The 27,974-nt window shown below is 35.6% G+C and overlaps 3 protein-coding genes across 3 annotated transcripts in view; 1 reads left to right on the forward strand and 2 right to left on the reverse strand.

The window, feature by feature from the left end:
- Positions 1-3,439: 3,439 nt before the first annotated feature.
- On the reverse strand, positions 3,440-12,905 carry LOC128229293 (N-acetylgalactosamine kinase-like). The gene is made up of 10 exons (XM_052941126.1): positions 12,825-12,905; positions 11,585-11,673; positions 10,992-11,115; positions 9,216-9,298; positions 8,773-8,927; positions 8,266-8,364; positions 7,780-7,932; positions 6,912-7,122; positions 6,478-6,673; positions 3,440-5,560 (listed from the first exon to the last, which is right to left on the reverse strand). Exons 1-10 carry the CDS (start codon positions 12,878-12,880, stop codon positions 5,356-5,358), a joined length of 1,371 nt encoding a protein of 456 aa, XP_052797086.1. The 5' UTR covers positions 12,881-12,905; the 3' UTR covers positions 3,440-5,355.
- Positions 12,906-12,969: 64 nt separating this feature from the next.
- LOC128227265 (28S ribosomal protein S30, mitochondrial-like) lies at positions 12,970-22,962 on the forward strand. Its single transcript, XM_052937628.1, has 5 exons — positions 12,970-13,167; positions 16,291-16,922; positions 18,715-18,826; positions 20,263-20,427; positions 22,102-22,962. The coding sequence occupies exons 1-5, from the start codon at positions 12,978-12,980 to the stop codon at positions 22,467-22,469; spliced, it is 1,467 nt and encodes a 488-aa protein (XP_052793588.1). The 5' UTR covers positions 12,970-12,977; the 3' UTR covers positions 22,470-22,962.
- Positions 22,963-23,093: 131 nt separating this feature from the next.
- LOC128227264 (adhesion G-protein coupled receptor V1-like) overlaps positions 23,094-27,974 on the reverse strand; it is a 68,412-nt gene continuing 63,531 nt past the window's right edge. Inside the window, exon 85 of the mRNA XM_052937627.1 lies at positions 23,094-27,658. Coding sequence (XP_052793587.1) covers positions 27,377-27,658 — 282 coding nt within the window. The 3' untranslated portion in view covers positions 23,094-27,376. The remainder of the gene's footprint in view (positions 27,659-27,974) is intronic.

Genomic DNA, 27,974 nt, shown 5'->3' on the forward strand with positions numbered 1-27,974 from the left:
ACGGTGGCTCCCTGACAAAATCACATATCTTCAGGTCATTCGAGATATACTTTTTTGGCAAGTACCTTTCAGACAAATACTTTTCATAGTTGTTGCAAATATTGCCTTGGGTATCGCTTTTTAAATAGTCCAATCTTCGAACCGGCTTCTTAGTGTTGTCCCAACAGAGTTTTTCAGTTTCTTGATAGACCGAATGAACACTTTCCTTGTCTTTTTTCGTTTCGCAACGATTTGGTAATGTTTCACAATCTTGTGGAGTCTCGGCTACCGACTCTTGCCCATGTTTATAATCCTTGAAAAGGGCCTTGTCAAGTAGAACGTGGTCAAAAACGTCGTCAGAACTCACGCGACTGAAGAAACGTCGACGTTCACCCATTTTTATTATTATTATTATTATTTAACAAATAAAATCTTACATTTGCTTTGTGGTACGGTCATAGAAGTTGAATACGTACATAACCTACAAACGCTTATATACTCATTTTACATGTGACAATCCTTCCTTTGGCAGTTTGGACGTTATGTTAGCGACATTAGCACTAGGACGTTGTGTTTTGTGCATAAAAAGGCCAAGAAAACCTGCTGAAATGTTGGTATTGTAGAAATGTCTGAAAAAATTTATCTCACCAAACAACGTCCATAAATGCAATTGTTCTCTCTTACCTGTATATATTAGCAAGCTCCTTTCGCCGCGGACCCTCGGGTAGATGATGATTTCTACCCAATTCTGACCCGTTGAAATTGACAGCATGTGTTGATCACTGACCCTTATAATTGTTAATAAAAGTGGTTTGAAACTGATCGATCGGTGTTATATTTTGAACAGCAATGGTGTCATTTTAAACTGTTACTATGAAAAATAAGTGTCAGCGATCGCCTGTCCGCAGAAAATTAACACATAGAAATCACCTAGGTAACGACATCCGCAAACTCATTTGCTTACTTCTTTACGTACAATGTCGAGGCCGAACTGGAACGTACAGTTTCCTCGCTGGTGATAGTAGTATCTATATATGGTACACACATAACTGTTAAAGGCAAGCAAACACTACTTTCAGTGATTAAATCCAAGGAGACCGGGAGGTATGAATATACAGGGGATATTGGAGATGTTTTTTTAAATAAAGAGAATGGATGGGGGAGGTAGGCACGCCGAGACCGCCACAAATAAAGTGTTTTTGACCGTTTCTATCACGGACTTTAAATTCATAGATATCCCCCAACCTGTTTACTGGAAAAAAAACCCGTCTGTTTCAGAGACACCACTGCTTTTTGTAATATGAATGAATCGCTACCGTATACTATTTTGATTTTTAAAAAAAGAAGGAACCAGAAGCTTTTCATGAGGAATGCATTCAAAGCAAATACAAGTATTTCAAACAAATACAAAACATTACTGTCCTGCACTGACGAACTATTTGGAGTGTATAAGCTTTACAATTTAAATGGAGTATGGTGTGACATTATAAGTTTATTACTGACAGTACAATCAATGGCAATCGACTATATTGTGTACTGTATGGTAATAAGTAACATATGCATGCGACTATTGGGTCAGTTTTTAACGTTTCGAAATGTCCCGACTACAGTTTGGGTGGTATTCATTATAGGTCTTAATTGTATTTATAAATTGATGTAGCTAATCGGATTGCATGGTATAAATGACACACACATATAATGAATAAAGTCAATGACGAACGACTTATCGATTGACTAAAAATTTGATATTGAATCTTTATCACGCGATGAAGGATCATTAATTTAAGGTCGGAATCAGTTTTCCGGTGACAAACGTTACTGGTCTACCGAAGAGGTCGAACTTTAAAATCAATTTGAATGTATGCCTTATCGGTGTGTTGTGTCATTGATAAACGCTACATTCCCTTCTTCAAGATGTTCCGGCAAGTCTTCGCCGAGCACACAGGTCAAGTTCCTGTCAACACACATGCTGTAAATGTGTTGCATATCGATGGCACTGTTTAAAAATGCCGAACCGTCAATGTTTTACTTTTTTCAGGGGAATGAAAAAGTGAGATATATTTAAGTACGCGTATTATATCAATATTCAGAATCCTAAACATTCTTAACATTACTGTTCTTACATATCGATGAAATTAAATTATCCTTAATAATTTAAGTTAAAATTCTATGTTCGGGATTATCATGTTATTTATATGCACGTCAGGGTTTTGCACACTGACACTAAACATATTAATATCCAACAAAATAACAAGTCGACCAAAAAATTCTTTAAAATTCGCCTTGCTGTCAGGAGCAAAAGTAACAGTGATAATAGTGTTCATAGTAATTAAGAGAATATTTTTTCTATATACATTCGTGTTACAGAAACATCGGAATGCCAATTCCGGGTAAATTATTATTTTTTAAAACAACAACAACAATAAATTGATCAGCGCCTACTTCCTTTTGTTAGAATAGTTGATACTAAACAACCTTAGCTTTCCTTATATAACTATTCTAACTCTATTTTACCAGGTTTTCAAAAAGTGAAATTTGGTTATTAGAATGACGTATGTCGTTGTTCGAGCGGGCGTCGTCAAACTCACCTATGAAACTGAATAACTTTAGTAAGTAGGGACATATCTTGACCAAACTTTGTAAATAAGAAGAGATTGAGGATATCTGTTATGGAATTGCGTGTGGGGTCCCTAGAGTCAAGGTCAAGAACACTGTTACTTAAAATAGAAAAACGGTCGAAACTGAATTACTTTAGTCAGGGTTGACATCTCTTGACTAAATTTGGAATTAAGGAAGAGTTTATGGAGACCTTACATGGGATTGCGTTTTGGGCCACTGGGGTTAAGGTCACTGAAACTAAAAATAGAAAAAGGGATGAAATTGAACTTTAGTTAGGGTTGACATATCTTGACTAAACTTCATATAAAGGAATAGTTTAAGGATATCTTTTATGTGATTGCCCTATGAGCGCCCCTAGAGTCAAGGTCAGGTGAATCCTGTTGAATCCTCGAAATATATTCAACGAAATTGATAACATATTAATTGAAAAAAAACATCTGCAAATTATTGACCTTTATACAATGTACAGTAGCATGCATATACCTGACCAAAACACTTTACAAGATTTTGATGCGAATTAACTGTGTAACTGCTACTAGGAGTTTTCATACAACGAACATTTTAACGATCGACCGACGTAAACCCTGAGCAGTAACGCCGCGTTTTTCATAATTGTTCAGCAATTGTCTTTAGTCGCGGCGAGTAAGCACGATGTGTCGCGGCGGATTCCGCGTAAAGAATTTTTTAACGATATGGATATTACCGTAGTCGGTGTCGTTGTCAGGAAGTAGTATATAAGTCAAAACGGTAATATCCATATCGTTACAAAAATCTTTACGAGCGATAGACAATACCTCAACTGCAAATTAAAACTTTCTAAAAGATATACACAAACACGTCAAATGTAAATAACGCTCTTTATTGGAATGATACAATTAAAACAAGTGGCCCTTTATCGCTCACCTGATTAAAATGACCAACAAGTCAGTGGTTATAAAGGATGTTCCTGATTGCTATATATTAAGAAAGTGCAGAAGGGAGAAAGCCGCATTGAATTTAAGTATTGTATATCTAAGACAATACAGTTCCAATGAGGTCATAGCCAGAATTTTAATTTCATTTCCGTGTTTAAAAGTGTGTTTACTAGGTACTGTTAATATAGGCAAACTATTACACATTCTTACTTCTGAATAATCATGAAAATATTTATAAATGAAACATTATTGAACAATCTTGGTTAATGACCACTACAAGAGGCTGCACAACAAATATCAAGGGTCTAGGACTTGCGGTATAAGAGAAGACGATTTTCAAAGATTTACCTGTATTTAGAAAACTTGTGGCCCCTTGGGATGGGCCACTTTTAAGGGACATAATTTGAACAATCTTGGTAAAGGACCACTACCTGAGGCTGCATACCAAATGTCATTGGTTGAGGCCATGGGGTTTCAGTGAAATTGTTTAAAGTTTTTAACTGTTGACGTTGGATGCTGGACATTGGATGATCACAATAGCTCATCTTGAGCACTTTGAGCTCAGGTGAGCTAAATTACAGCGTACTTGTGCAATCAAATTATATAGTCACCCCCTTACAAAATATCTACACTTAATGGTATAGATTGGCTTTCTAAAACTAGGATCAGTTAGTTAAAGAGTAAACTTAAACACATACATATAATTATATATACATTTATAATATACTTAACGCGACCAAATTTTATATTGCACCAGCTAAACATTAAATATGAAATACTATGAACAACCAATTAAGATTAACATTATTAAAATCATCCCAAACTTAACACCTACTACTATGTATTCCTTATTAAATGAACATATAAATAGAGTATGAGTACTGAATGTATATCATGAATGTATAACAAAATCCCCACCCCTCCAGACAAAATACACTCGTGCATGGACAAAATACCCTCCTGCTTCTGAAATATGCTGCTGATTTTTTATCAGTTGAAATGTTGTAAAATGTAATAAAATGATATATTTATTATACACTTTGTACAATGCATATGGTAAACAGCTCTATGAAGATGGCAAGAAAAGTTCAATGCCTTGGGGGGGGGGGGGGGCATTTTATCCCACTGTGCAAAATTTTATTTGAGGGGAATTTGTCCGATGGTGGGGATATTTTGTCCGAGGGAGGGGGAAGTTCATCTGTCACTAATGAATGCAAAATTAAGTCATGTATCTTTAATCATTGAATTTACATTTTACAGACATGTATTCATCAGCAAATAACACCCAAAACAAGCATAAAAATGTTCTTTGAAAAAGCATAAAAATATGCAGTGAATTCCTGAATATAATTACGACCTTATTAATTAACTAATACTCTCAATAGAGATCATGTAGTTAATTGGAATTAGAAGGTTAAAAGTAAACCTGTAAAAAAACAGTACATAATTTTAATCAATAATCTTAATGATAATACTATACACTCATAGCAGACACCTCATTGCAAATTCTTCAAACAGGTTGTGTCCACACATTTTTTACTCACAAGTCAAAGTTGTTTATCATGATTGTGCCAGACTATTACCTTTTATCTTTTGAAGGTCATCAGATACTATGAATTCAGCTTTCATGGCAGATTAAAAGGAATAAAATAGTTTTTCATTTTAATGAACATGTATACATGTTACTTGGAAGATTAACATAAATTTGTTACGGAGATAAAATAAAATGTGAATTTATGTTTGTATGGGTAATTCACATTAACCAGTACTGTCATGTATTTGGTGAGGTACACTTCTACTGCCTTGCCAGGCTTAAAAATTTGCCCTTTCCCTGTCCAGCCATTCACTTGGCAAGGTACACAGCAGCTCCACTGCCAGGTTGCGTGGCAAACAGAGCCTCATTCACTGCAGCTCCCAGTCCACGGGGCTCGTAATACTCCCGCCGCACCCGCTCGAGGAAATCACCCAGTTTCTCCCTTGGGACCATGGATATGGCGCACCCACCCCAGCCTGCGCCTGTCAAACGAGAGCCTATGGCACCTGACTTACTGCAAGGAAGATTTGTTTATGTCTTAGATATAGGAGAAAAGAAAAGCACTTCAAGCAGACAACAATGCTCATCCCTTTTTCACTGACATATTAAATAAACATAACTCAACAAATACTTCTTCCGAAAATTGACAAGCTAAATAGCAGATCATTTACATCTGTTAATATAACAATGGAAACTCCACGGACAAGCCCAGCAACCTAAAATTTAACCAAGATCCTTATCAAGGATCAAGGCCTGACAACATCAAACACGAGACAAGAAACATTGTGGGGGGGGGGGGGGCATTGGTGCCTCGTTAGCAGGCAATCATACCTATTTTTATGTATGTTCAAAACACTTCATTAATCAATTTTAATCAATTTTACACATTGTTATAAGTGTGTGTTTTGTAATGTTATTGTTTGCCGAATATTTAGGTGGTCTGGTTAGCACATGGGTTAGCACAATCATTCTCACCTAGTGGACCTGGGTTCGATTTCCAGTTCTTGGCTAATGTGAGTTTAGTTTGCGGTCACCAAGCTAGACAAGTGGGTTTCCTCTGGGTACTCAAATTTCGCCCACAACACAAAACCTCACTCTCGCATCACATCAAGCCAATGAGAGTGAGGAATATAATGTTGTAATGACTTGTTCCACTATAATCGTAAAATAAATATGTTTTAACCTATTAAATTATTATTATTATTTAGATTACAACAACCATAATTATATGACAAGAACAAACCAATGTCAATCTATTTCTAGCATTTCTCAACAAAATGTATTCTGTGAACTTCAATCTATTTTTGTTTACCTTAACTGAACATAAAGAAGATGACTGCCCCTCTTGCCTTTATTCTTTTAAACCAATTTTGGCATTTAAGCATTTTGCCTACATTTTCTGAAATCCGTGGCAGACAATACCTCACTTACACACACAGTGCGACCAATTCATCCAGCTCTGCACAGCTACACTGGTAGAGTCGGGAGCAGCTGTCATGGCTTGCGTTCATCAATCCTCCGAGGGTCAATGAAGCCCCGCTCGTGTCACATATTGCACGGAATTCCTCTACACGCCCTGCCTCACCGTACACGTGCATGGCTCGATCATACAGTTGAAATGCCTGAACTGCAAATGTTTCATTGATTGATATTTAACACTGATGATAACCCAACAATAAACTCTGTAAGCATGAACACACCTTCACCTTTTTTCTTGGATTTATCACTGTCAGATGTCACATCATACATAAAACTCCAGACCTATTTTCGTAAGACATACATGTAGCTTCTAACAGCATTCACAATCAGACTAAAATGAATGATAAAAAACTTAACTCATGAATAATATGTGTGAATATACTTACCATGTAAAGTGTTTGGGCTAAGGCTTGTCTCTGCCAGCTCTTCAGGTGTGACACCCAGTATCTGACACACCTCGGGCTTACTGTAAGTCCCCGGGTGTAGCTCCGCCCCGACCACACCCATCATATCACCAAGGCCCAACCCCAGACACCCCTGCAGGTCAGCAAATCGCCGGAACTGACGCCACTCTAGACCCTTCGACTTGGCCATAATCTAAATGAAAATTAATGTAAATGATACCATAAAAGTACACAGCTCAAGTCAGTATACTCACAGAGCACATAATACACATTGCTGAGACTAATGCCATCATCCCCTGACATAGGCTACAAGTTAAGAGGCAGGTCACCTGGGGTTTAGCCAGACGAAAAGGACAGGGAGCTAAGAGCATGGTCGGCAGAAAAAAGGCACAACATATCAGGCTGTGAAGAGTTTTCATGATTTCAGCAATTGACAGAAGTCAGTTTAGGATTAAGCAATCAAATATGTAAAATTTGTACGTGCATATAATAATAAAATAATTTCTCAGAACAAGAGAAAATAATATTTGATTATAAACATAAGCATTAAATTCTATGAAGGGTGCACATGTTGGTCTCATGAGAGCAGAAGGAGGGAAAAACAAGGACAGGGGGGTAGCCCTCTTCTACAGTTGCATAGATAAACCTAAAGAGGCGGACACATCACGTTAGTAGACCACCTCTATTCTGGAAATTGATTTTAAAATGCTTTATATCAGCTAGCACCTCTCTAATCAATATATGATAGACAGATGGCTAAAGGAACATTTGGAAACAAGGAAACTAATTACTGTAGAACTGGATATGTATCTGTTGAAGTTGACGAAATAAGGAATTATGCAATACCAACCTGTGAAGCGATCCTGCACTCCACTACACGAGTGTTGAAGTCCGAAGAGGCAGCCTTGTTTTTCTCTACACAGCAGTTTGACACAACAAACACGACATCACCAGGCAGGCTCACAGACATCTCCCGAAGAGGGTTGAAGTCTATCTTTTTGGCCTAGAATAAAAGAATTTCCATGAATACAAAATCACTGTGAATGGGATTAATACTGCAATATTCTCAAGAAACATTTCAGGTTGCCATGCTGATATTTCTAACATATCATTATCCCCTTACTTTTATGAGAAACGAAAATGTCACAGAAGATAATGGAAATCACAAAATAAAACAAAAGAACTTCAAGCCCCTTGCAGGTGCAGTGATACTCCTCTAAAACACCAATCCTGCCTTGTTTGAGATATTAACGTCATTGCAAAAATTATTATGGATTTACTGTTGAAAAGATGTTAACCAAAATCATTTAGCATATCTCAAAGAAATAAAGTATACCGTGCCGGCCTCTGCCATAAAAGAGATGGCCTGGTCCATTCCCCCGCCCTGGGTCCCAATGTAGCGCTCACACGCTGCACACATGTCAGCTATATCTTTCTACAGTAAGGTAAGACAAGATAAGATAATATTTATCCAAGGTCAGCAAGTTACAAGTCCTACAGAGCTTTAGAGTTGACTACAAAACTTTTGCGATTTTCTGTATGTCTAAGAGTCAGTTCAACATAATTAATCATTACTGTTGACATAAACATTATTTACTGGTATATGCAACTGTCTTACAAAGAGAAATGTTGAACAAGTCATACAAAGTAAATCAAACAATTAGAAAATGAAACTGTTATAAGGAATATCAGGAGCCTTGTAGCCTTAAGGAATGACTACAATTAAAGAAGTGTAAAAATGCCTAAAACTATATGGCTGGTGTCCTTATTCCTTATACCCCCCATCCCCAAAATACCCTTCAAATGTTTTACTTAGAGAATTAAGTGAAAGTATACAGCTTACCTTGGACCTGGTACTTCCATTTGCCTGCATGGTTGCAAGGGCTGCACAGCACACAAGGGCGCTGGAACTAGAGAGGCCAGCGTTACACGGAATGTGCCCATCCACTATACACTCCATGCCGGTTGGCCGGGAGAGCCCGAGCATCTCACACATACCTAAATATTAGTTTTGACACACTTAAGAATGACAAGAGTACTTTTTTTTCATGATTGTTTTACATATTTATAGCAAACAAATATTTTATAGGAATTTTAGGGCCACTTAAAGAGTGTATTAATACATAAAATAAATAAAGCGTGCACATTTTCAACACTATTCATTGATGACATCATGTCATACTGGTAAGTTATTACGTTTGTTACATATACAAAAAAATATTGAGGTTATAATCATGATGGTGAGGTTATTTATGCAATAAAAACATTTATAGACTAAAACTTTACCTTTAAATCCACAGAGGAAGTAATGAAACCACTGTGGACTATTCTTGTCAATTTCATAGTCATCCACACTGCACTCAAACTGCCTGAAAACATTCAAAGTGTGAATACAACAAGATAAGTTTGTAAAACATGTATGCCCACTAATGGTGGCAAATTTGTCATCTGCATAAGTTGCATTTGGGTTAATAAGATCATGACCTTTAACCTACTGACCTCATAACCAATAAGGGTCATCTGCTTGTCATGACCAACCTCTGTACTTACACAATTTGAGCCGTGACAGCGCCACTATGGGGTCAAGCCATAATGCAGCCAATGGGTCCGAGCAGACCTCAATAAAACTCCATACTAAGTTCAAGGACTGTACACCAAAGCATATTCTAGTTATCAATCAGAATAGCTTTTTTCTTCTAAAACACCACAACCTTTGACCTCAAAATCAATAGGGGTCACCCTTTGATCATGACCAACCTCCCTAACAAGTTATTAATCAGACAAGGTTTGGTCTAGTGACAGACTGTTTCAAACCCTAGTCTTCATTTGTAATGATATGGGTTAAATACCAAGTCCTCCATATATTTAACAATCAGGAGTACATTTTCATAACTTCAAGACAAATTTGACTGAATTTGATCAATTATCTAAACACTGTTCTTACCCCATATTTCTGTACCATTTAACAAAATTAGCGCATTCATTTCGTCAAAAAGGTAAGTTGAACTTGCAGGCCATCTGGTTTACAGAGAACAACCCTTGCTTGATTTGTATAATCAATGAAAAAGATGGCCTTGACATGTAGATTTATGTGTGGTGATTTTGAGTGCAATTTCAAATATTGTGTTATATCAAAGGAAGCAAATATTCAGATAACATTCTTTGGGATGTGCTCTTATATAAATGTGTAAATTGAAAAGCAATGTTTTAACTAAATATGAAACTGTTTTTAAGCAATTAAAAAAGAGTTTGATTGAACTAATGTGTAAAAGTACAGTTTGTGTCCATATTTGTTCTTTATATCCTTAAAAAACTTAAAACTAGATTTCAAACTAGACATTACCCAGATAAGATTTCAAAGTTCTTGTTGATATGAAGGAAAACTGAATTTAGTATATTTTTTACAGGCATTGTTTTTCAAATATTGATAGTCATATATAACTGAACTGTGTGGTATTCCAAGAAATGCGGGTACACAAGTAATATGCATGCACTTTAAGTCATAATTATATGTGTATTCAGCTTCCAGATTGTTATTTCATGCAGATTTTGAAATTTAAGTATTGAGACATTGATGCATTTGTAGCTAATGCTTTCGTTCTTATTTGCTGTTCCATATCAGTGGTGCGTTAGTAGCTGTTCCTTACAGAGGCACATTAGAGGCAGTCACTCCTCTAACAGTAGCATTTTTGTAGTCATCACTTTCCTCCCTGTGATGCATTTGTAGCTTTTGTTTTCCTCTAAATGGATCAATGATAGCATTTATTTGCTTCAGCAAGGCTATATCATGAGGATTTGAGCCATGTGGATCAAGATACATGTATACTTTTTGAATAATTTGATTTTCATAAATACATTCAGATTGAAGATTAATACTCAAATCATCATTTGAATAATTCATTACATTTACTTTATATGCATTGAAATGAGAGAGTGAATGTTTTATCAATGAAGCTTCAAGCCCATGAAGGCATCACCTAATATATTAAATTGCAATGGTATTACAACAAATAGATATGCTTAACTTGAAAGTATAAATCCTAAAGGATTGCAAAGTCATACCTGTATTTTTGATCTGCATTGGCTAGTCTGAGCTTGTTGGTGTTGTTGGTTGAAACAGCAATGACAATGTCCTGTTCCACTGCCATTGGCAGTACTCCATATCCGCAGTAGTCAATGTGCTCTCCTAAAACATGGACATATACCGCTAGCTGGTTAACAGTGAGAGGTCTAGCTGGACCTCCAGACAATGACTTTATACTTCCCTATTTCATACGAAACATTTGATACTTATACAAAATGTACATGTTAATGCAAGAAATTGGAATGACTTATTCACTTTAATCACTTGAATATATCAGACATTGCTTTGTCAAAAAATAAACTTAAAATTCATCAAAACGATAAATAGCCCAGTTAAACTAGAAGTGGTTTAGGGGTGCGAGTGGTCTAGTGTCTGCCTCTCACCCAAGAGGTTGTGGGTTTGATCCCCACCAGGGGTACTCTATCATGGTCTCTCTCAAAAAAAGGACAGAATACTGGTTTCTGCCAAAGAAACAGGCTAAAATAAATAAGTATAAACTAAACTAGTACCATGCATTGAAAGCTATGGCATACCATTAATTAATTTGACCTTACACAGAGAAATTTATTACCAATCAAATTCACTCTTCCTGGTGCTCTGGCATAAAATGATGGTTCAGTACCAAAGGTTTCCATAAACTTTTTACATATTTCATTGTACCTGAAATAGAGAGAATAAGTTAATTTACATCAACACATCAGACATCTCATCTCACTTATCCTTGTCTGAGACCGGAATAATTTTTTCATTGACAAAAAATTTAGCTCAGTATAGGAAGTGTTCAGGTCTAACATCAGGGAAAATGTGCAAATTATTGTGGTTGGATTTAAAAAGGAGGATTTGTCTTTTATAGCTTATGCAATACTTTTATAAATGTAATTGGACTACAGGATAGATTTTTGCAATCTGTTTAATTGTGTTTGATGTTGACACAATTGATGAATTTTGCCATAGATATTGATTAGTAAAGTTATAGTAAAATAAGTAACAAAAATTATCCCCTGTGAGTGAAACACATTTTTGTGACTTTTTATTTTCCCAGTATGTTCAAGTTTGAATAATTTTGTTTTAATTATGAAAACGAGCGTACACCAGTTTGTAACCTAAATGGATGTCACACATCTTCTGGAATTTTATCCTCGGAAATATAGTATGTTTTGAAAGTAAACAGCTAGTAAATATTATTGATTATCTTAAAGCTGTTATAACTTAAAAGTGATGTCCCGAGTGTAACACTGTCTTGAAAATGTTATAAAAAGGCACCTGGAATTGTTCAAAGCTTGTCATTTGTAGTTTGGTTGCTTTCATAAATGGAACTTTGACTTTAAGCAGCTTGGAATGATAGAATATTATTTTATAGAATATAGTATCTTACTTGATAGAATATAATATGTTATTTAAAAGGATATAATATGTTATTTTATTTTTTAAGGTCTGTATTTAATAAACAAAATTAATACATATACTTATAGAACAAATGAAAAAGAATCAGTGGAATAGAATGATATCTTCATTTGACCCTCCTTTGTTATTGTACACAGTAACACATGATCCCCCTTTTCTTAATCCACCCATGTTTGTGTAACATATCCCTGTAATACAAATGCCCCAACCCAGACTATGCAAATCTTTGGATTCATCATCATTTTCTTGTTGAGTACTACATATATGATAACAAATGGTTGTATGTAATCTTCAGCATACGTTGCAGTATTTCATTGAAACGAAATTGTCACGCTTTGAAATCTTAAATTTATAAAATATTCCAGTATAAAGTCGTGTTCACGTGTCCAAAAATATGTCATCTTTACCTGTCAGCATACAATAAAGGAATTTCATTATTTACAGGTGGTGGTGCATCAGCCATTTTCGGATCATGTGACGGTATTAAGTCAAAACGTCTCTTAGGTATCAGTTCAGGATTTTCCCATGCAGATATTTTGATTCGACATTGGAAAATCAAAATGGCAGCGCTCATGAGAAATGGCATTTTGTATGCAAAAACTGTCAATCTTTTACCATCGATGAGAAGTTTAAGCTCTAAGATAGCTGCAAATGTGAATGATCTTACAGATCAAACTGCGCTAGTTGAAGATGACGATGAATTTAAACCAGATCCTAAATACCCCCGAATTTCAACAAGGTTCCCCCCAGGTATGGATTTCTCAAGGTTGTTTAAGTTAACAGCTCCCATCTTGGGACATCTGACAGCTGCTTCAGAGTCTTTGACGTTTTTTGTGTTGGCGACTCTACGAAATGAATATCCAAATGTAAAAACAGTTCCCGAAATGCGCATTATTGTGGCTAAGCTCCCATCTAGTCTAGTCTAAAATTGGAATAGACATGTTAAACTGGATTCTTCCAATCCCTAACGTTTAAACGGGGGTGTTTTAAATATATTGAAATTGTTTTATGTGAAGTATTTTATGGTTAAAATTAATCATAAAGAGTTATATTGATATTTTACCATGTAAGTGAAATGTTATTTTGCACTAAACAAGCATTTAATGCATTAAAACAAGTTGTTTACCTTTCCAATAAAACGAAAGTTGACTGACACAGACAACAATTATGCGAAGGGGAACAACTCGATACAATGGTAATAACTTGGCCTCCTCCAACAAAGCTTCGAGATAGACCTCGTTATACAATCGTAACATTATTCGGCCATGGCCGAAATGTTTCGAGCGATTTAAAACTGTGCCCTGAAGTCTTGCAGGTGCCCTTCATGTATATATCGTTATGTTTTGACAGAATGAAATGAAGAAAAGCCGTCAAACTCATAAATATAAGTTGGATATTTATTGTTTGTGTATGGAACTAATATAAAATAACATTATCTGGTAATATTTCTTGTTTTTATGATATTTTATAGACGCTATATGCTTTAACCCGGAATCCTGATCAGAACAACTACCCACTTTTGATACTAAACAATTTGTACGTGAAGGATTTGCCATATCAAAAATCTAAAAAAAATCCGTCAACGTACAATTATTTGGACTACCATCTAGTCTAAAATTATAGACGTGTTGTACAGGATTCTTCCAATCCCTAACGTCTAAACGGGTTTGTGCAAAAACCGGGAGTGTTTTGAAAAATATTAAAGTTGTATTAAGTGAAGTATTTTATGGTTTAATTTGATCATAAAGGTTTATATTCATATTTTACCATGTAAGTGAAATGTTATTTTGCACGAAACAAGCATTTAATGCATTAAAACACATTATTTACCTTTCCAATAAAACGAAAGTTGAATGACACAGACAACAATTATGCCAAGCGGAACAACTCGACCCAATCGTAATAACTCGGCCACCTCCGACAAGCTTAACGTACAATTATTTGGACAATTATTTGGACTAAGCTCCCATCTGACTCAAGAGTTCTCAAAAAGTTAAGTTTCCGAACAGCTGCTACTTATTTTAATAAAATTCACTTATTAAGTAATTTTTTTCCAAATTTGAACAGGCCCATTTGTTATTTGAAGTGTCCAATGAAGCTGGCAGCCAGTTCTTATTGAGAAGGCTGTCAGACTTTTCAACCCTTTTGTCATTTCAACCCTTAAAATTAAAAGTGCTAAAGACTTTTAGGCGTAGCTGCCTATACACAAGTATTCTGACACAAAAATTAAAACAATCAGCCAAAGTTGCAGTATGCATACTTCACTATATACACCAGTTTATATTTAGTAGAGCTGCTAATAATTCAATCAGACTGCCAAACAGGTCTAGAGCAGACGACTGCAAAATTGCGTAAATTAATTTTCATGCCAAATGTCGTAAAATTTTAAACATTAATTGAAGATAAATAAAACTTTGGGAATGTTAATTCTATGCAGTAATGTTTTGATCAAAGCATTAAAAGATATGTCTTTAAGATTAACAAAGAATATTTATTAGTAGGATGCCAATTAGCAAAGAATGCTGAATAGTAGGATGCAGGTGATCTTGAGTGCTGTAACTTAGCAAAGATCTTGGCTGAGGTGTTAAGTTATTTGACAGGTTGTTTATTGCACCAGTTCCTTAGATTGACAGATTATGGGGCATGGTTGAAAGAATTTTGAGAGTTTTCAAATGAACAAAAATTGTTTAGATTTTTGTTTTTCAAGAGCGGTAGTGTTTGTCGGGTACAAAGTGGTAATTTTGCAAGACATCAAATCTATGTGGTTTAATTTGATGTGACGTCAACATTTCTAAATGTCAATAGGCACAGAGCAATGATGTTGCAGTGGGATTTAATTGTTTTTAAATTGAAATCCTCCAATAAATATCATAGCGCATCACAGGTTCCGGAAACACATTGTTGTTATCCAAAATGGTGGGGTGGGTGTAACATTGGCTAATTAATCATGCTGAACATAAACAATTATGCATTAATATTATATTATTCTGATCATGCATATATGGACTTAGAGGTAACATTTTGTTTTATTCCAAACAAAGTAAAAGTCAAACAGGCTGCTTGAAGTTTATTTCTAAAAGGGACTCGCCCAAGTTCTGGCTTCAAAAATAATTCTCCCGGTAATGCATCTGAAAACACATAATTATTGTAATTATTTTATTCTTGGATACCAAAATTGGAGAAATAAATACAATTTAAGTATTTAAAGGGGCTGTACTCCATATGATAAAATAGCAAAAATAAAAGAAAATTGTTGAAAACTGACATAAACTTGGCATCGATGTGTACAATGCATTGAAACTTACTAACTGAAGTACCCCATAGTTTACAATTTATTTAAGTTTAGCAGTTATTTCGTATTTTTCCATTAATAAAGATTACTGGGTATGTCTACCAGGTAGAATTCATTCCTTATACGTGATTGGCTAGTCGGTGTTATCAGGTGATATTACCGAGGTAGGTGTATAGCTTAATTATGTCACCCAATTAGAGTAAGCCTTCAGAGCTCAGTGGATACGACGCTGAACTGCAATTTTGGCGACACGGGTTCGAACCCGGTCTCCGACAATTTTTTGAAGGGTTCCAGCCATCAGTATCTTAGTTATAACACTCCCAATCATTTGCCACACTTCATTTCTTATTATATATTTCTAACGGTGCATTTTACAAACCTTGAAAGTCATAAAACTTTAATTTGCCATACCGGTAATTTTCTGATTGCCTGTTTGAATGTTTTTACTTTATTTACATTTTTAAAACTGCCATACATGCAGCCAGGTTTTTTTCCAGGGCCTTCCATTGTAGCACAAAATATTGTTTTGTGTTCAGTAAATCATAAATGTTCATGTTGTGTATGTACAATGTATGTTTCAGGAGACTGGAAAGGGATGGACAGGTTGTTGGCCTGGAATTGGTACGGCTATCATCTACACTTCAAAAGAGTTAAGGGACCTGCCACTAGCAAGATCAGACGCTTGAACCAACAATCATGCACTACATGGGCCTTCCCAGCCATCAACAATCAGCCGGGTGCCTATGAATATCAACAAAAGATAACTAACACATATTTGTTGGGATCTAAGGATACAGGGATATTTTTACCAGATTTGTATCAGTCTGTTGATGTCACTGAAGACTTTCCAGCCTTGAAATCTGCCATTGTTGAGGCCATTGAGCTAGAAAATGATATGTACAGACCAGCCCAAAGCAAGTTGACAAATGCTAACCGCTACCTGCATTTCAGAGCTTGCTTGAGAATGGAGGCTATTGTGAATACCATTTTAGCCATGCTTGGTGCAAAGTATCAGCATATTGGAAACTGTTCAGTAGACCGCTCTGTAAAAGTGGAAGCATGTTTCAATAGACACAATGTCAAAAGGGTTCATGTTCCCAGAAGGTTCAGGAATCCTCTTAAGAGTGACCTGCTGTACAAGCAGAACAATGCACCATTTCAGGGAACAAATAAAGTGGATTTTCAATTCAGGAAATCTTTGCCTCTACCAAATGTAAGTTTAGTTATAATATTCAGGCTATATTTGTTAAAAAATTACAGATATTAAAGTTATGTGCAGAAAATACATATATTTTTTTTAACTGTTCTAAGTCTTAAAAAGTACATGAACTTATGATATGTTTACATATATGCAAGATGATCAATGCTGCAAGTAAGGCTTACTACATACCATACGTGGAATATGATCAGTGCTGCAGTTCTACAGGTACATGTAGCTTACTACATACCTCAATTATGATCAGTGCTGCAGTTCTACAGGTGAAGCTTAGTGCATATGCGTTATGATCAGTGCTGCTGTTCTACAGGTAAGGCTTAGTACATGTGTGTAATATGATCAGTGCTGCAGTTCTAAGGGTAAGGCTTAGTACATGTGTGTTATATGATCAGTGCTGCAGTTCTAAAGGTAAGGCTTAGTACATGTGTGTAATATGATCAGTGCTGCAGTTCTACAGGTATGGCTTAATACATGTGTGTTGTATGATCAGTGCTGCAGTTCCAAGGGTAAGGCTTAGTACATGTGTGTTATATGATCAGTGCTGCAGTTCCAAGGGTAAGGCTTAGTACATGTGTGTTATATGATCAGTGCTGCAGTTCTAAAGGTAAGGCTTAGTACATGTGTGTTATATGATCAATGCTGCAGTTCTAAAGGTAAGGCTTAGTACATGTGTGTTATATGATCAGTGCTGCAGTTCTAAAGGTAAGGCTTGGTACATGTGTGTTATATGATCAGTGCTGCAGTTCTAAGGGTAAGGCTTAGTACATGTGTGTTATATGATCAGTGCTGCAGTTCTAAAGGTAAGGCTTAGTACATATGTGTTATATGATCAGTGCTGCAGTTCTACAGGTATGGCTTAATACATGTGTGTTGTATGATCAGTGCTGCAGTTCTACAGGTATGGCTTAATACATGTGTGTTGTATGATCAGTGCTGCAGTTCTACAGGTATGGCTTAATACATGTGTGTTATATGATCAGTGCTGCAGTTCTACAGGTATGGCTTAATACATGTGTGTTGTATGATCAGTGCTGCAGTTCTACAGGTATGGCTTAATACATGTGTGTTATGACCAGTGCTGCAGTTCTACAGGTAAGGCTTAGTACATGTGTGTTATGATCAGTGCTGCAGTTCTACAGGTATGGCTTAATACATGTGTGTTGTATGATCAGTGCTGCAGTTCTACAGGTATGGCTTAATACATGTGTGTTGTATGATCAGTGCTGCAGTTCTACAGGTATGGCTTAATACATGTGTGTTATATGATCAGTGCTGCAGTTCTACAGGTATGGCTTAATACATGTGTGTTGTATGATCAGTGCTGCAGTTCTACAGGTATGGCTTAATACATGTGTGTTGTATGATCAGTGCTGCAGTTCTACAGGTATGGCTTAATACATGTGTGTTATATGATCAGTGCTGCAGCTCTACAGGTAAGGCTTAGTATACATGTGTGTTATGATCAGTGCTGCAGTTCTGCAGGTAAGGATTTCTTCATATGTGTATTATGATCAGTGCTGCAGTTCTGCAGGTAAGGCTTTAATAGTACATGACTATGTTTAATATGATCAGTGTTGCAGTTCTGCATGTAAAGATTCCTACATATGTATATTATGATCAGTGACACAGTTCTACAGGTAAGGCTTAGTACATATCTGCATTATTATCAGTGCTGCAGTTCTATGGTTTTGGCTTACTACAAATGAAATAGTGCATAATGATCAGTGGTGCAGTTTTACAGGCAAGGCTGTTTTTCTAGATTTACATGCTATATATATTTCTACTGCAGTTTGTGCCTATCGATTCGGAGGCATGTAAGCAGGCAAGGAACCTCCAGCCGGAGTATAACCCCATGGTCCAGGGACAGTTCTCTCGTAGAACGACACTAAACATCACCCCAGGTATGGGACAAACTAAAGATTGCTGGGCTTCTTACAAATTAATAATTTGTTTTCATTGACAATGTCTGAATCTTGGAAATACAAGAGAAAGTATTCTGCAGTCAGCTTAACATAATTGTCAAAATGGTGGTTTGGTGTATGTGTGTGCATGTGTCTGTCCACTGTCTAGGTCATTGGTCAATGCATTTGGGGATTTAAATAATAGTTTGCCATCAAAATGTTAACATGAGAAGTGTGTTGCCTACAAGACCAATGTCTGTAGGTAAAAAGTCACATCTAGTTTTGGTCAAAGTCACATGTATGTTCTGGCTTGTTTGACATCATATGTCATGCATAGCCATTGACTTTTCAACAATAACTTTCAAGATCAGAGAGCAAATTTTCTCAGAACTGTTCCATGAGTTTGACATAATTAAGGAATGAATTGCGGGGTTGATGTCATTATCGGGGTATGAAAGCAATTGGGCTGGTCAAAGTGTGTGGAGTCCGAAGGACTCCACATGTACTTTGACCAGCCCAATTGCGTTCATATCCCCGATAATTACATCAAGCCCGCAATTCATTCCTTATATTTACACCAATAGTTCATTATTTCATTCAAGAATTGTTCAAAAAATATTAATTTCATTTAAGAATTTTTTTTAGTTATCCTTTCTTACCCATTCTGTAAATAGACTGTAACCGGAAACATTTTTTCAAATGACATCTCAATAATGTGGGAAAAGATCGACCACTTAAAATCACTTTTAAATGTAAAATTGAAACACTTATGGCAACAAAATATTTAAAATATAATAAATTAACACTTTCTATAATGTTGATTTATATTTTACGGGACCTGCTGACACAATACAAACAATAACAAGATCAATAGTTTCCATGTTTATTGTTATGCGATGAATTGCGATCCAAACTTATCCGAAGATGTTGCGTTCATCGATTGATGAAAGCAATTGTCGAAAGGCAGTTCATAAGGAATGGAAGCTGAGGTGTTAATATTGACTGTGTGTAGTTCAGAGTTATTGCCATATCATATTAAACAATTATAGTATTTTAATGTCTTGTGCAGGGTCTGTTGCAAGCATGGGGCATAAAACAAGGTGTTTACAGCAAGCATGGGGCATTCAAAACGTCACTATGTGCAATTCATAGTTAGCTTTTATATTATTTAATTATTGCCCTTAAAACTGATCTAAAGTTGTGAATGATTGTATTGCCGGTTAAGGCATAATATTATTATATATAGGCGTATATATATTTGACATTAGACTCTGTGTATGGGATACTTCGCTTTAGATTATGGAGGCAAAATAAAATAAGTTTACAAATGATCAAAGTTCATGTATGATACTACACCGTTATTATTCAATACTGGTCTGCAATCATGTGATATGCATTTTATATTATATATCATATCTAAATTTTGGTATTTCCAGGCCACAACATTGGTGATGAAGATTTTTTCACCAACCTGAGTGTAATGTGTGCTGGGCTGGAGAAGATCCGGGAGTGTCACGGGGAGGAGACCTGGAAATCGACACGCTCAGGGCTGTCCCTTGTCACCGGCTTCCTTGCCTGCCTCTCACAGGCACATGCAGTTGGTGAGTTGATTTTAGTTGAAGGGACGGAGAGAGTGAATGTTTCTAGCTCACCTGACCATGAAGTGACTCACCAGACTCATTTTTAGCTCTACTGGCCAAAGGCCAGAAGAGCTTATGAGATGGTAATGTGTACGTAGTATGTGCATCCGTGCGGTCGTGCGTTCGTGCGTCTGTAAACAATTGCTTGTGAACACGATACAGTCTTCAGTTTTGATTGTATCTCGATGAAACTTGTACAGTATCTAGATATCCATTAGAGCTCGGTTCCTTTTGAAAACCAGCCATATCCGCCCATGCATGCCTAGATTATGGCCCTTGATAGTATAAAAAAATGCTATTGTGTATACAATTGGTTGTGAACACGATACAGTCTTCAGTTTTGATTATATCTAGATGAAACTTGTACAGTATCTAGATATCCATTAGAGCTTGGTTCCTTTCGAAAACCAGCAAGATCTGCCCATGAATGCCTAGATTATGGGCCATGAAAGTTTTAAAGAAATGCTTTCTATTTTTAGCCAGGTCTGCATGAGGGAATTCTATTTTTAGCCAAGTTTACATGTATATGTAAATTCAAGTCTAGAGTTAAGGGAGACAATTTGCAAGTCTAGGATTTTGAGAGACAATTTGCTTTTTGCTTCTGCAGTTGATTTTGTGAATTACTCAGCCTTGTTCTTGTTGAAAGCCCAAAGGCCATTTTTTAGCTTTAAGTTCTGTAGTTTGCGCATTCATCTTAACAAAATTGGTTGTGAATGTGTAAGTTATGCACCTGTTGTCATTACTGGCCACACCCAAGGTTCACAGGTTTGGTAAACATAAATCTGGAAAGGTTTGAAAATCTTTTTGTGTGTTTGTGCATCCATCTCAGCACAATTGATTGTGAATGTTTGTTCAAATTGATCAATGTTGTCCTAGGATGCCCTTGACTTTGACCTTTTGACCAACTTTTTTTAACTTTTAAAACTACAGAAATTTTTACTATGAGTACAGTTTTGAAAGCATTTTTTTTTTTTGTCAGATGACTTTTACTTGGCACATATTAAAATAGTTCATGCAACTTATCTGCTTACAATACTTTCTGGGCTCAGATGTTGAACGTGCTACGTTTTCAGGTAACCCAAACACAAAACATAAACTATATGTCTGTTGCCTTTTACCCATACATACATGCTCTGGATTGATATGACCACAAAAGCCATGCCAGTAGAGCATAGGCCCTTTTGGGCCTCTTGTTATTTGTTGCCTTCAAAGCATGGGCAGAGGTCTTGCGAGGTGGCGCCTTCTGCAAAATAATCGCCTTAAATTTCAAGACTTCGACCATTTATAACATCAAAGGGATATTGAATTTGCCGACAATTTTTAGCAAATTGGCGGATGAACAATTTATTATAATGGATGCTTTGTTCTGTATATTGTGCCAGCATACATTATGGGGCATATACCTATGTCCAAGGACTCTTACTGTCCCAGATTCAACAGTTAAACTCTCTAGCAGAATGTCACACTTGTGCAGTATAACAGACTTGGTCAGAATGTACTTGGAAGTATTTTGCACAAGTGTTTACCACTTAAAAAGGAAATGTCTGCTGCATGACTAGTCTAAAGTAACCTGTTAATCGATCAACCAATCCGTCGTTTAATGTTTATTTTGGTTATATTTATTTTTTAATTCAGGTTTCAACATGCATGAGGAGCTAAGATACCCCATATCAAGTCAGACAATTCTGACAGATGGCCGTACCTTTGAATTTTCTGGCTACCAGCTGAACACCACTCAACTTTGGAAGCCTCCCTCAGCCAACCGAGTATCAAACGTGGCGTTCGTCAACCCCAGGGAGGAGCTATACAAGGACTTTGAACACGGCCGAGTTGTAGGCTTCAATGACAATGTTCTGAAGACTTTGTTGAAATATTTCTTGGTCAAGCCAACTGACTTAGATGGTGCCGAGTTGCTTAACTGTGTGAAACCAAAGGGAAAATCTATCGCAAATTACGTAAAGGATAATGTTGTTGTTAAAAAACTGCAGTATGACCAGGACTAGGATTAATTGTAATGAAAAGTGCCCTGTTGTATGTGACTTGTTAAAAGTTAGTATCAAATTTGTCTTTTTTATGTCAGAGCAGTTTGTTGTTCTATTGAATTTGTGGGGAAATTTGAAAGTTCTTCATTTATGATTAACACATTAAAAATTTAAGCTCAAAGGTCAAACTTCAAGCCCATTAAGACATTGTTACAGTTGTTAACATTTTTTTTCTTTGGCAGGAATTTCAAATCCTCTGCCTGGCACCTTTTCAACCACATTCCCCCGTAAAATAATTTTTTATTCCCCAACAAGGGTCAAAATTCCCCAGCAGGAAAAGCATTGACAAAAAGTCCTCTATTTTTTATGACCCTTACATTCATATAGAATTAAGATAAAGGAAGAGCATATTTTTTTCTAAATACCGGTACCCAATTTTGTTTGATATATCTCATGTCAAAAGCCTACAGCTACATTGTTACATGATGAGGTGATAATAAAGACAAGAAATTGATTGGGGTTATTAATTTTATTGCAGATCATATAGAAATTACAAATACACACTGCACAGTTAATATGTTGAAAGCTGTGATTTTGAAAAATGGTCAAACAAATACATGTTCTGACTGCAAACTCAATGTTTGCTGTTATCATCAGTATCAAAAATACCTCAAATAGTATGAAATAAAATATCAACAACAAATATTCATATAAATAAATAATTTGACAAGTTGATCAAATTTATGTGTAAATAGGGTACACTAGACAAACTACAAATATAATTATTAAAATACTACACAGAAACTAGACAAGACACTATTGTTGAAAAAAATATTTTGGGTTTAAATCTGTTTGTATTTTAGTTATAAATACATTCATTTTTAGCTTGACTATTCGAAGAATAGGTGGGCTATACTACTCGCCCCAGCGTCGGGTTAAAGTTTTAGGGCAAGTTTGGGATTTTCACTTAAAACTCCCAGGGTTCGAATTTAGACTCGCATACTCGCAAAATGCGAGCGACATTTGGAAATTGCGAGTGACTTTTATTCAAGCTCGCAAAATTCTGCGAGTGGCTTTTTCTAGACCACAAAATGTTAAAAGGAAAGTAGAATAAACATGAACTTAATTCCGCTATGTAGTCGAGTGTAAACAGCCTATAAGTGGCATGTTTACACTACCGGTATAAAGAAGACAGTACGGAGTCACGCTCTAGTAGGTTTTCAAAAATAGAACAAATACGGAAAAGGCGGAGTTTTATATCGAATTTTTTCCGGGATGCTCCGAGGCGTGCATAATACAAAGTAAATACGAATGACGTAATCACCTAGCTCAATCATTGGCTAAATTTAGCGCTTTTGCGCACTATATGTAAACCCCATCATCCTTTGAATACATTTCCGCCCAACTGTCAAAATGAATAGACTTCGTTGATCGATATATTTCATGGTCCAAAGTATCCACGCTACATTTACTGTTGCTTTTTTATTTTAAATTTATTACTTTATTGTTTTTAATACTTATAGACTTAATGAAATCTGTAGCGTGCTTGTCGAATGGGAATTAAATTACCCGATGGCGAGGGTAAATATACAAAGTGAACAATGTCAAATTATTGGACAGCTTTGTTATCAAAAAGCTGCCAGCATCAGACGAGTCTTTCCATACCCCCCAAATAGAATCAGCCATCAACAAGTTCTAGTAGTCGAGTCACTCAAGATTGATACTTTTTAATATTCATAATATGTCTTAGGTGTTAATTTCTACTTTAATATAAAAATATTATAAGAAAATAAAGCAAATAATAAAATTGCAAGTTGAATTGTCATTTTGCGAGTTGCCTCAAAATGCACTCGCAAAATTTTGCGAGTGCTCCTAAAGTTAAATTCGAACCCTGACTCTAATACCTTTCATTCAATTGAGTTAATACTTCACACAGTTGTTCAGAGCCATCACATGATGAGGTTAGATAACTCCATATTATTCTTTACACAGATTATGGCCCCTGATTGACTATGAAACTCGGGTTAAAGTTTTAGGGCAGGTTGGGATATTTATAAATAACTTCTATACCCTTTGTTCAATTGACTTAATACTTCAAACAGTTGTTCAGGACCATCACACAATAAGGTTACAAAACTCCATATTATCCTTAATACAAGTTATGGCCCCTGATTGTCTTAGGTTAAAGTTTTAGGGCAGGTTAAAGTTTTAGGGCAAGTTGGGATTTTCACTTAAAACTCCAATACCTTTCATTCAATTGAGTAAATACTTCACACAGTTGTTCAGGGCCATCACATGATGAGGTTAATATAACTCCATATTATTTTTTACACAGATTATGGCCCCTGATTGACTATGAAACTCAGGTTAAAGTTTTAGGGCAGGTTTGGATATTTATAAATAACTTCTATACCCTTTGTTCAATTGACTTAATACTTCACACAGTTGTTCAGGAGCATCACACAATGAGGTTACATAACTCAATATTATCCTTAATACAAGTTATGGCCCCTGATTGACTTAGGTAAAAGTTTTAGGGTAGGTTGGGATTTTCACTTAAAACTCCAATACCATTCATTCAATTGACTTAATACTTCACACAGTTGTTCAGGAGCATCACACAATGAGGTTACATAACTCAGTATTATCCTTAATACAAGTTATGGCCCCTGATTGACTTAGGTAAAAGTTTATGGGTAGGTTGGGATTTTCACTTAAAAACTCCAATACCATTCATTCAATTGACTTAATACTTCACACAGTTGTTCAGAGCCATCACATAATGAGGTTAGATATTATCTTTTATACAAATTATGGCCCTTGATTGACTAGTGGACTTAGGTTAAAGTTTTAGGGCAGGTTGGGATATTTATTAATAACTTCTATACCCTTCATTCAATTGACTTAATACTTCACACAATTGTTCAGGACCATCACCCAATGAGGTTACATAACTCCATATCCTTAATACAAGTTATGGCCCCTGATTGACTTAGGTTAAAGTTTTAAGCAAGTAAAAGTTAAGGGCAAGTTGGGATTTTAATAAAAAAACTTTTATACCTTTCATTCAATGCACTTAATAAAATTCAAAATTATTTACGACCATCTTACAACAAGAAACATAACTCCATTTTAAGCCTAAATACAAATTATGTCCCTTGAATATTTTTTTTTTTTTTTAATTTCTTTTGACAGGCACATTTTTACATTCTTAACCAGTTTTTTACCAAGGGAAAACAAGGAGGGCTATACTATTTGGCCATTGAATTTTTTGTATTATTATAAAAAAAATTAAATTTTATTTTAATTTCTTTTGAAAGGCATATTTGTATATTCTTTACCACATTTTCATAATGGGAAATCAAGTTATTTGAATGACTTGCGTCATTTTTCGGGTGGTCGGAGGGCAGCATCAAAGTCACCTTATGTATTGAATAATTTTAGTTAGGTTTGACATAAATAGACCAAACTTGGTAATATTACATTGTTATGGTATTCACTTCTAAGTCAAAGCGGCGAAGTCAAGCACGCTGTCTTACGACGGCTCTTGTTTATCAAAGATCTTCTCTACAATGCAAGATTGGCTGAACTGAGCCAAGACAGTTGTTTTTGAAAACAATTACAGATGTCTTTCCCGTAATTGTCTCATTTTAATCCAGGACACTTGATGTGGAAATATTATATAATGAAGCAAATTGTGGGCATTGTGTTCATGAGGTAAACATTTTACCAAAATTTCATAAAAATCCTTTAAGGGATTAAGCTGTTTGTCGAGTGCTGCTTTTTACACATTAATTTTTTTAAGATATTCACCAAAGAATCAATAACATTTTTTTTCAAGGAACATTCCGTATTTCCTGAAGAAATTATTAAAAATATATTTGATTTGTGTTTATTTTCAAGGAAATGCACTAAATTATTAATAAGAGTTTTCCTGAATAGAAAGTTTCAGGAAATGTTTGTGTACAGGCTACATGTAAGTGCAGTTTATTTGGTTAAAATTACAAACAGTTTGAAATAACATGGAAATAAGCGAAGGAGGCATATAATAAAAGGACCATTTTGATTGGACACTTCTGACAATCAGTATCATGTCTCGTTGATGTTCGTATCGACCACTATGAGGTCTTGACTGTAATGTGTTACAGTACTGAAATTCATGTGAGACAGACCTCGGAAATGCTTACTATCATAATAACCCTTATGTTGTGCTACATTTCTTTAATACAAAATATCATCCAATACATGTGCACGAGCAATACAACAGCCAGCGTGTTTTTAATTTACGGTGTGCTTGATAAGGAATGTAAATGGAATAGCAAACTCCATACAGAGTGTCATATCAAATGGTGAGCAACTTCTATTTCAATTTAACATAAAAATAAAATCTAGTCACATCAACAAGAGGTGATAAAATAATGACATGAAAACCGCCATTCATCTCGTACAACTACAATTAAGATGAATTAAGTTATAAAAATACAAGCTTTGATGATTGTGTAAGGCATATATATATCATACCAGTAGTCTACACACTTGCCACTACACACCTAAAGTATTGCACATTTTACATAATACAATGTATTTACATAATTAAGCATTGCAAATGAAATAACATCTCCATGATCTTTACGTACGAAAGTATTGCAAGTTGCCTTAAAAAGTGTCTTATAAATAGTTTAGCAGTGCACATAAAATTATACCTCCATGACAATATCTTGAAATACAAAAGTATTGCACAGTGTACATAAAACAATGTTTGAAATAGTTAAGCATTGTAAATTAGATTATATGTCCATGACGATGCTTTTAAGTACTAAAGTATTGCACCATTTACAAATGAGTATCTGCATTATCGGGGTATCTATTATCTATAATAATGTTAAATGTCCATGACGATGTCTTAAAATACATAAGTATTGAACAGTTTACAAATGAGTATCTGCAATATCTATCCTCCGCAGTTCGTACTTGTCAATGTTACTTGACTCATCCGATGCCCGATCACTAATCACACTTCCATCACTGGGTGTGAAACTTCCACCAGTCTTCAGAGCGTACAATAGATCATCAAAGTCCTTGGTGTCGGATATGGTGTTCTGGTGATAAACAGGGGGGTCCACATAAAGATTCCCGCTATGTGGAAGGGTCCGCTTCACCTTCATCGTGCTCCTCGTCCCACGGGAGGGCAGCGAATCCCGCTCCCAACTCTGACAGGTGAGAAGAAATTGGTAAAGATTTTTCTTAAATAGAGGAAGTTTTTATTTATCACAAGGGATTCAGCAACAGGAAAGTATCACTTTCATATATTCAAGAAAGATTAAGATACCAGTAGTTTTGGTTCTCATGTAAACTCTTTGACAGACAGTATTCATAAATTTCTCGAGTTGAACACAAACTTGAGCTTATAAAGGGAGATATTCGAACTACTTTTAATAACTATTTATATAAAGCTAAAACAATCGGCAGTTTGCCATTTGCCTTACAGTTAATACCACCAACTGAAATTCAAAATATAATTTCTTC

Source organism: Mya arenaria, chromosome 3 (genome assembly GCF_026914265.1).
Source record: "Mya arenaria isolate MELC-2E11 chromosome 3, ASM2691426v1".
In the NCBI taxonomy this organism is placed as follows: Eukaryota; Metazoa; Mollusca; class Bivalvia; order Myida; family Myidae; genus Mya; species Mya arenaria.

What these genes read in the sequence shown, in the direction of transcription:
- LOC128229293 (XM_052941126.1), bottom strand. Translation starts at nt 12,880, where the DNA reads ATGGCTGATGCACCACCACCTGTAAATAATGAAATTCCTTTATTGTAT. An exon ending in CTTCCTCTGTGGATTTAAAG is followed by an intron (nt 8,928 to 9,215) that starts GTAAAGTTTTAG and finishes ACTAATATTTAG; the next exon opens with GTATGTGTGAGATGCTCGGG. An exon ending in GAATTGGTCGCACTGTGTGT is followed by an intron (nt 5,561 to 6,477) that starts GTAAGTGAGGTA and finishes TCTTCCTTGCAG; the next exon opens with TAAGTCAGGTGCCATAGGCT.
- LOC128227265 (XM_052937628.1), top strand. Translation starts at nt 12,978, where the DNA reads ATGGCAGCGCTCATGAGAAATGGCATTTTGTATGCAAAAACTGTCAAT. An exon ending in AATCTTTGCCTCTACCAAAT is followed by an intron (nt 16,923 to 18,714) that starts GTAAGTTTAGTT and finishes TTTCTACTGCAG; the next exon opens with TTTGTGCCTATCGATTCGGA. An exon ending in CTCACAGGCACATGCAGTTG is followed by an intron (nt 20,428 to 22,101) that starts GTGAGTTGATTT and finishes TTTTTAATTCAG; the next exon opens with GTTTCAACATGCATGAGGAG.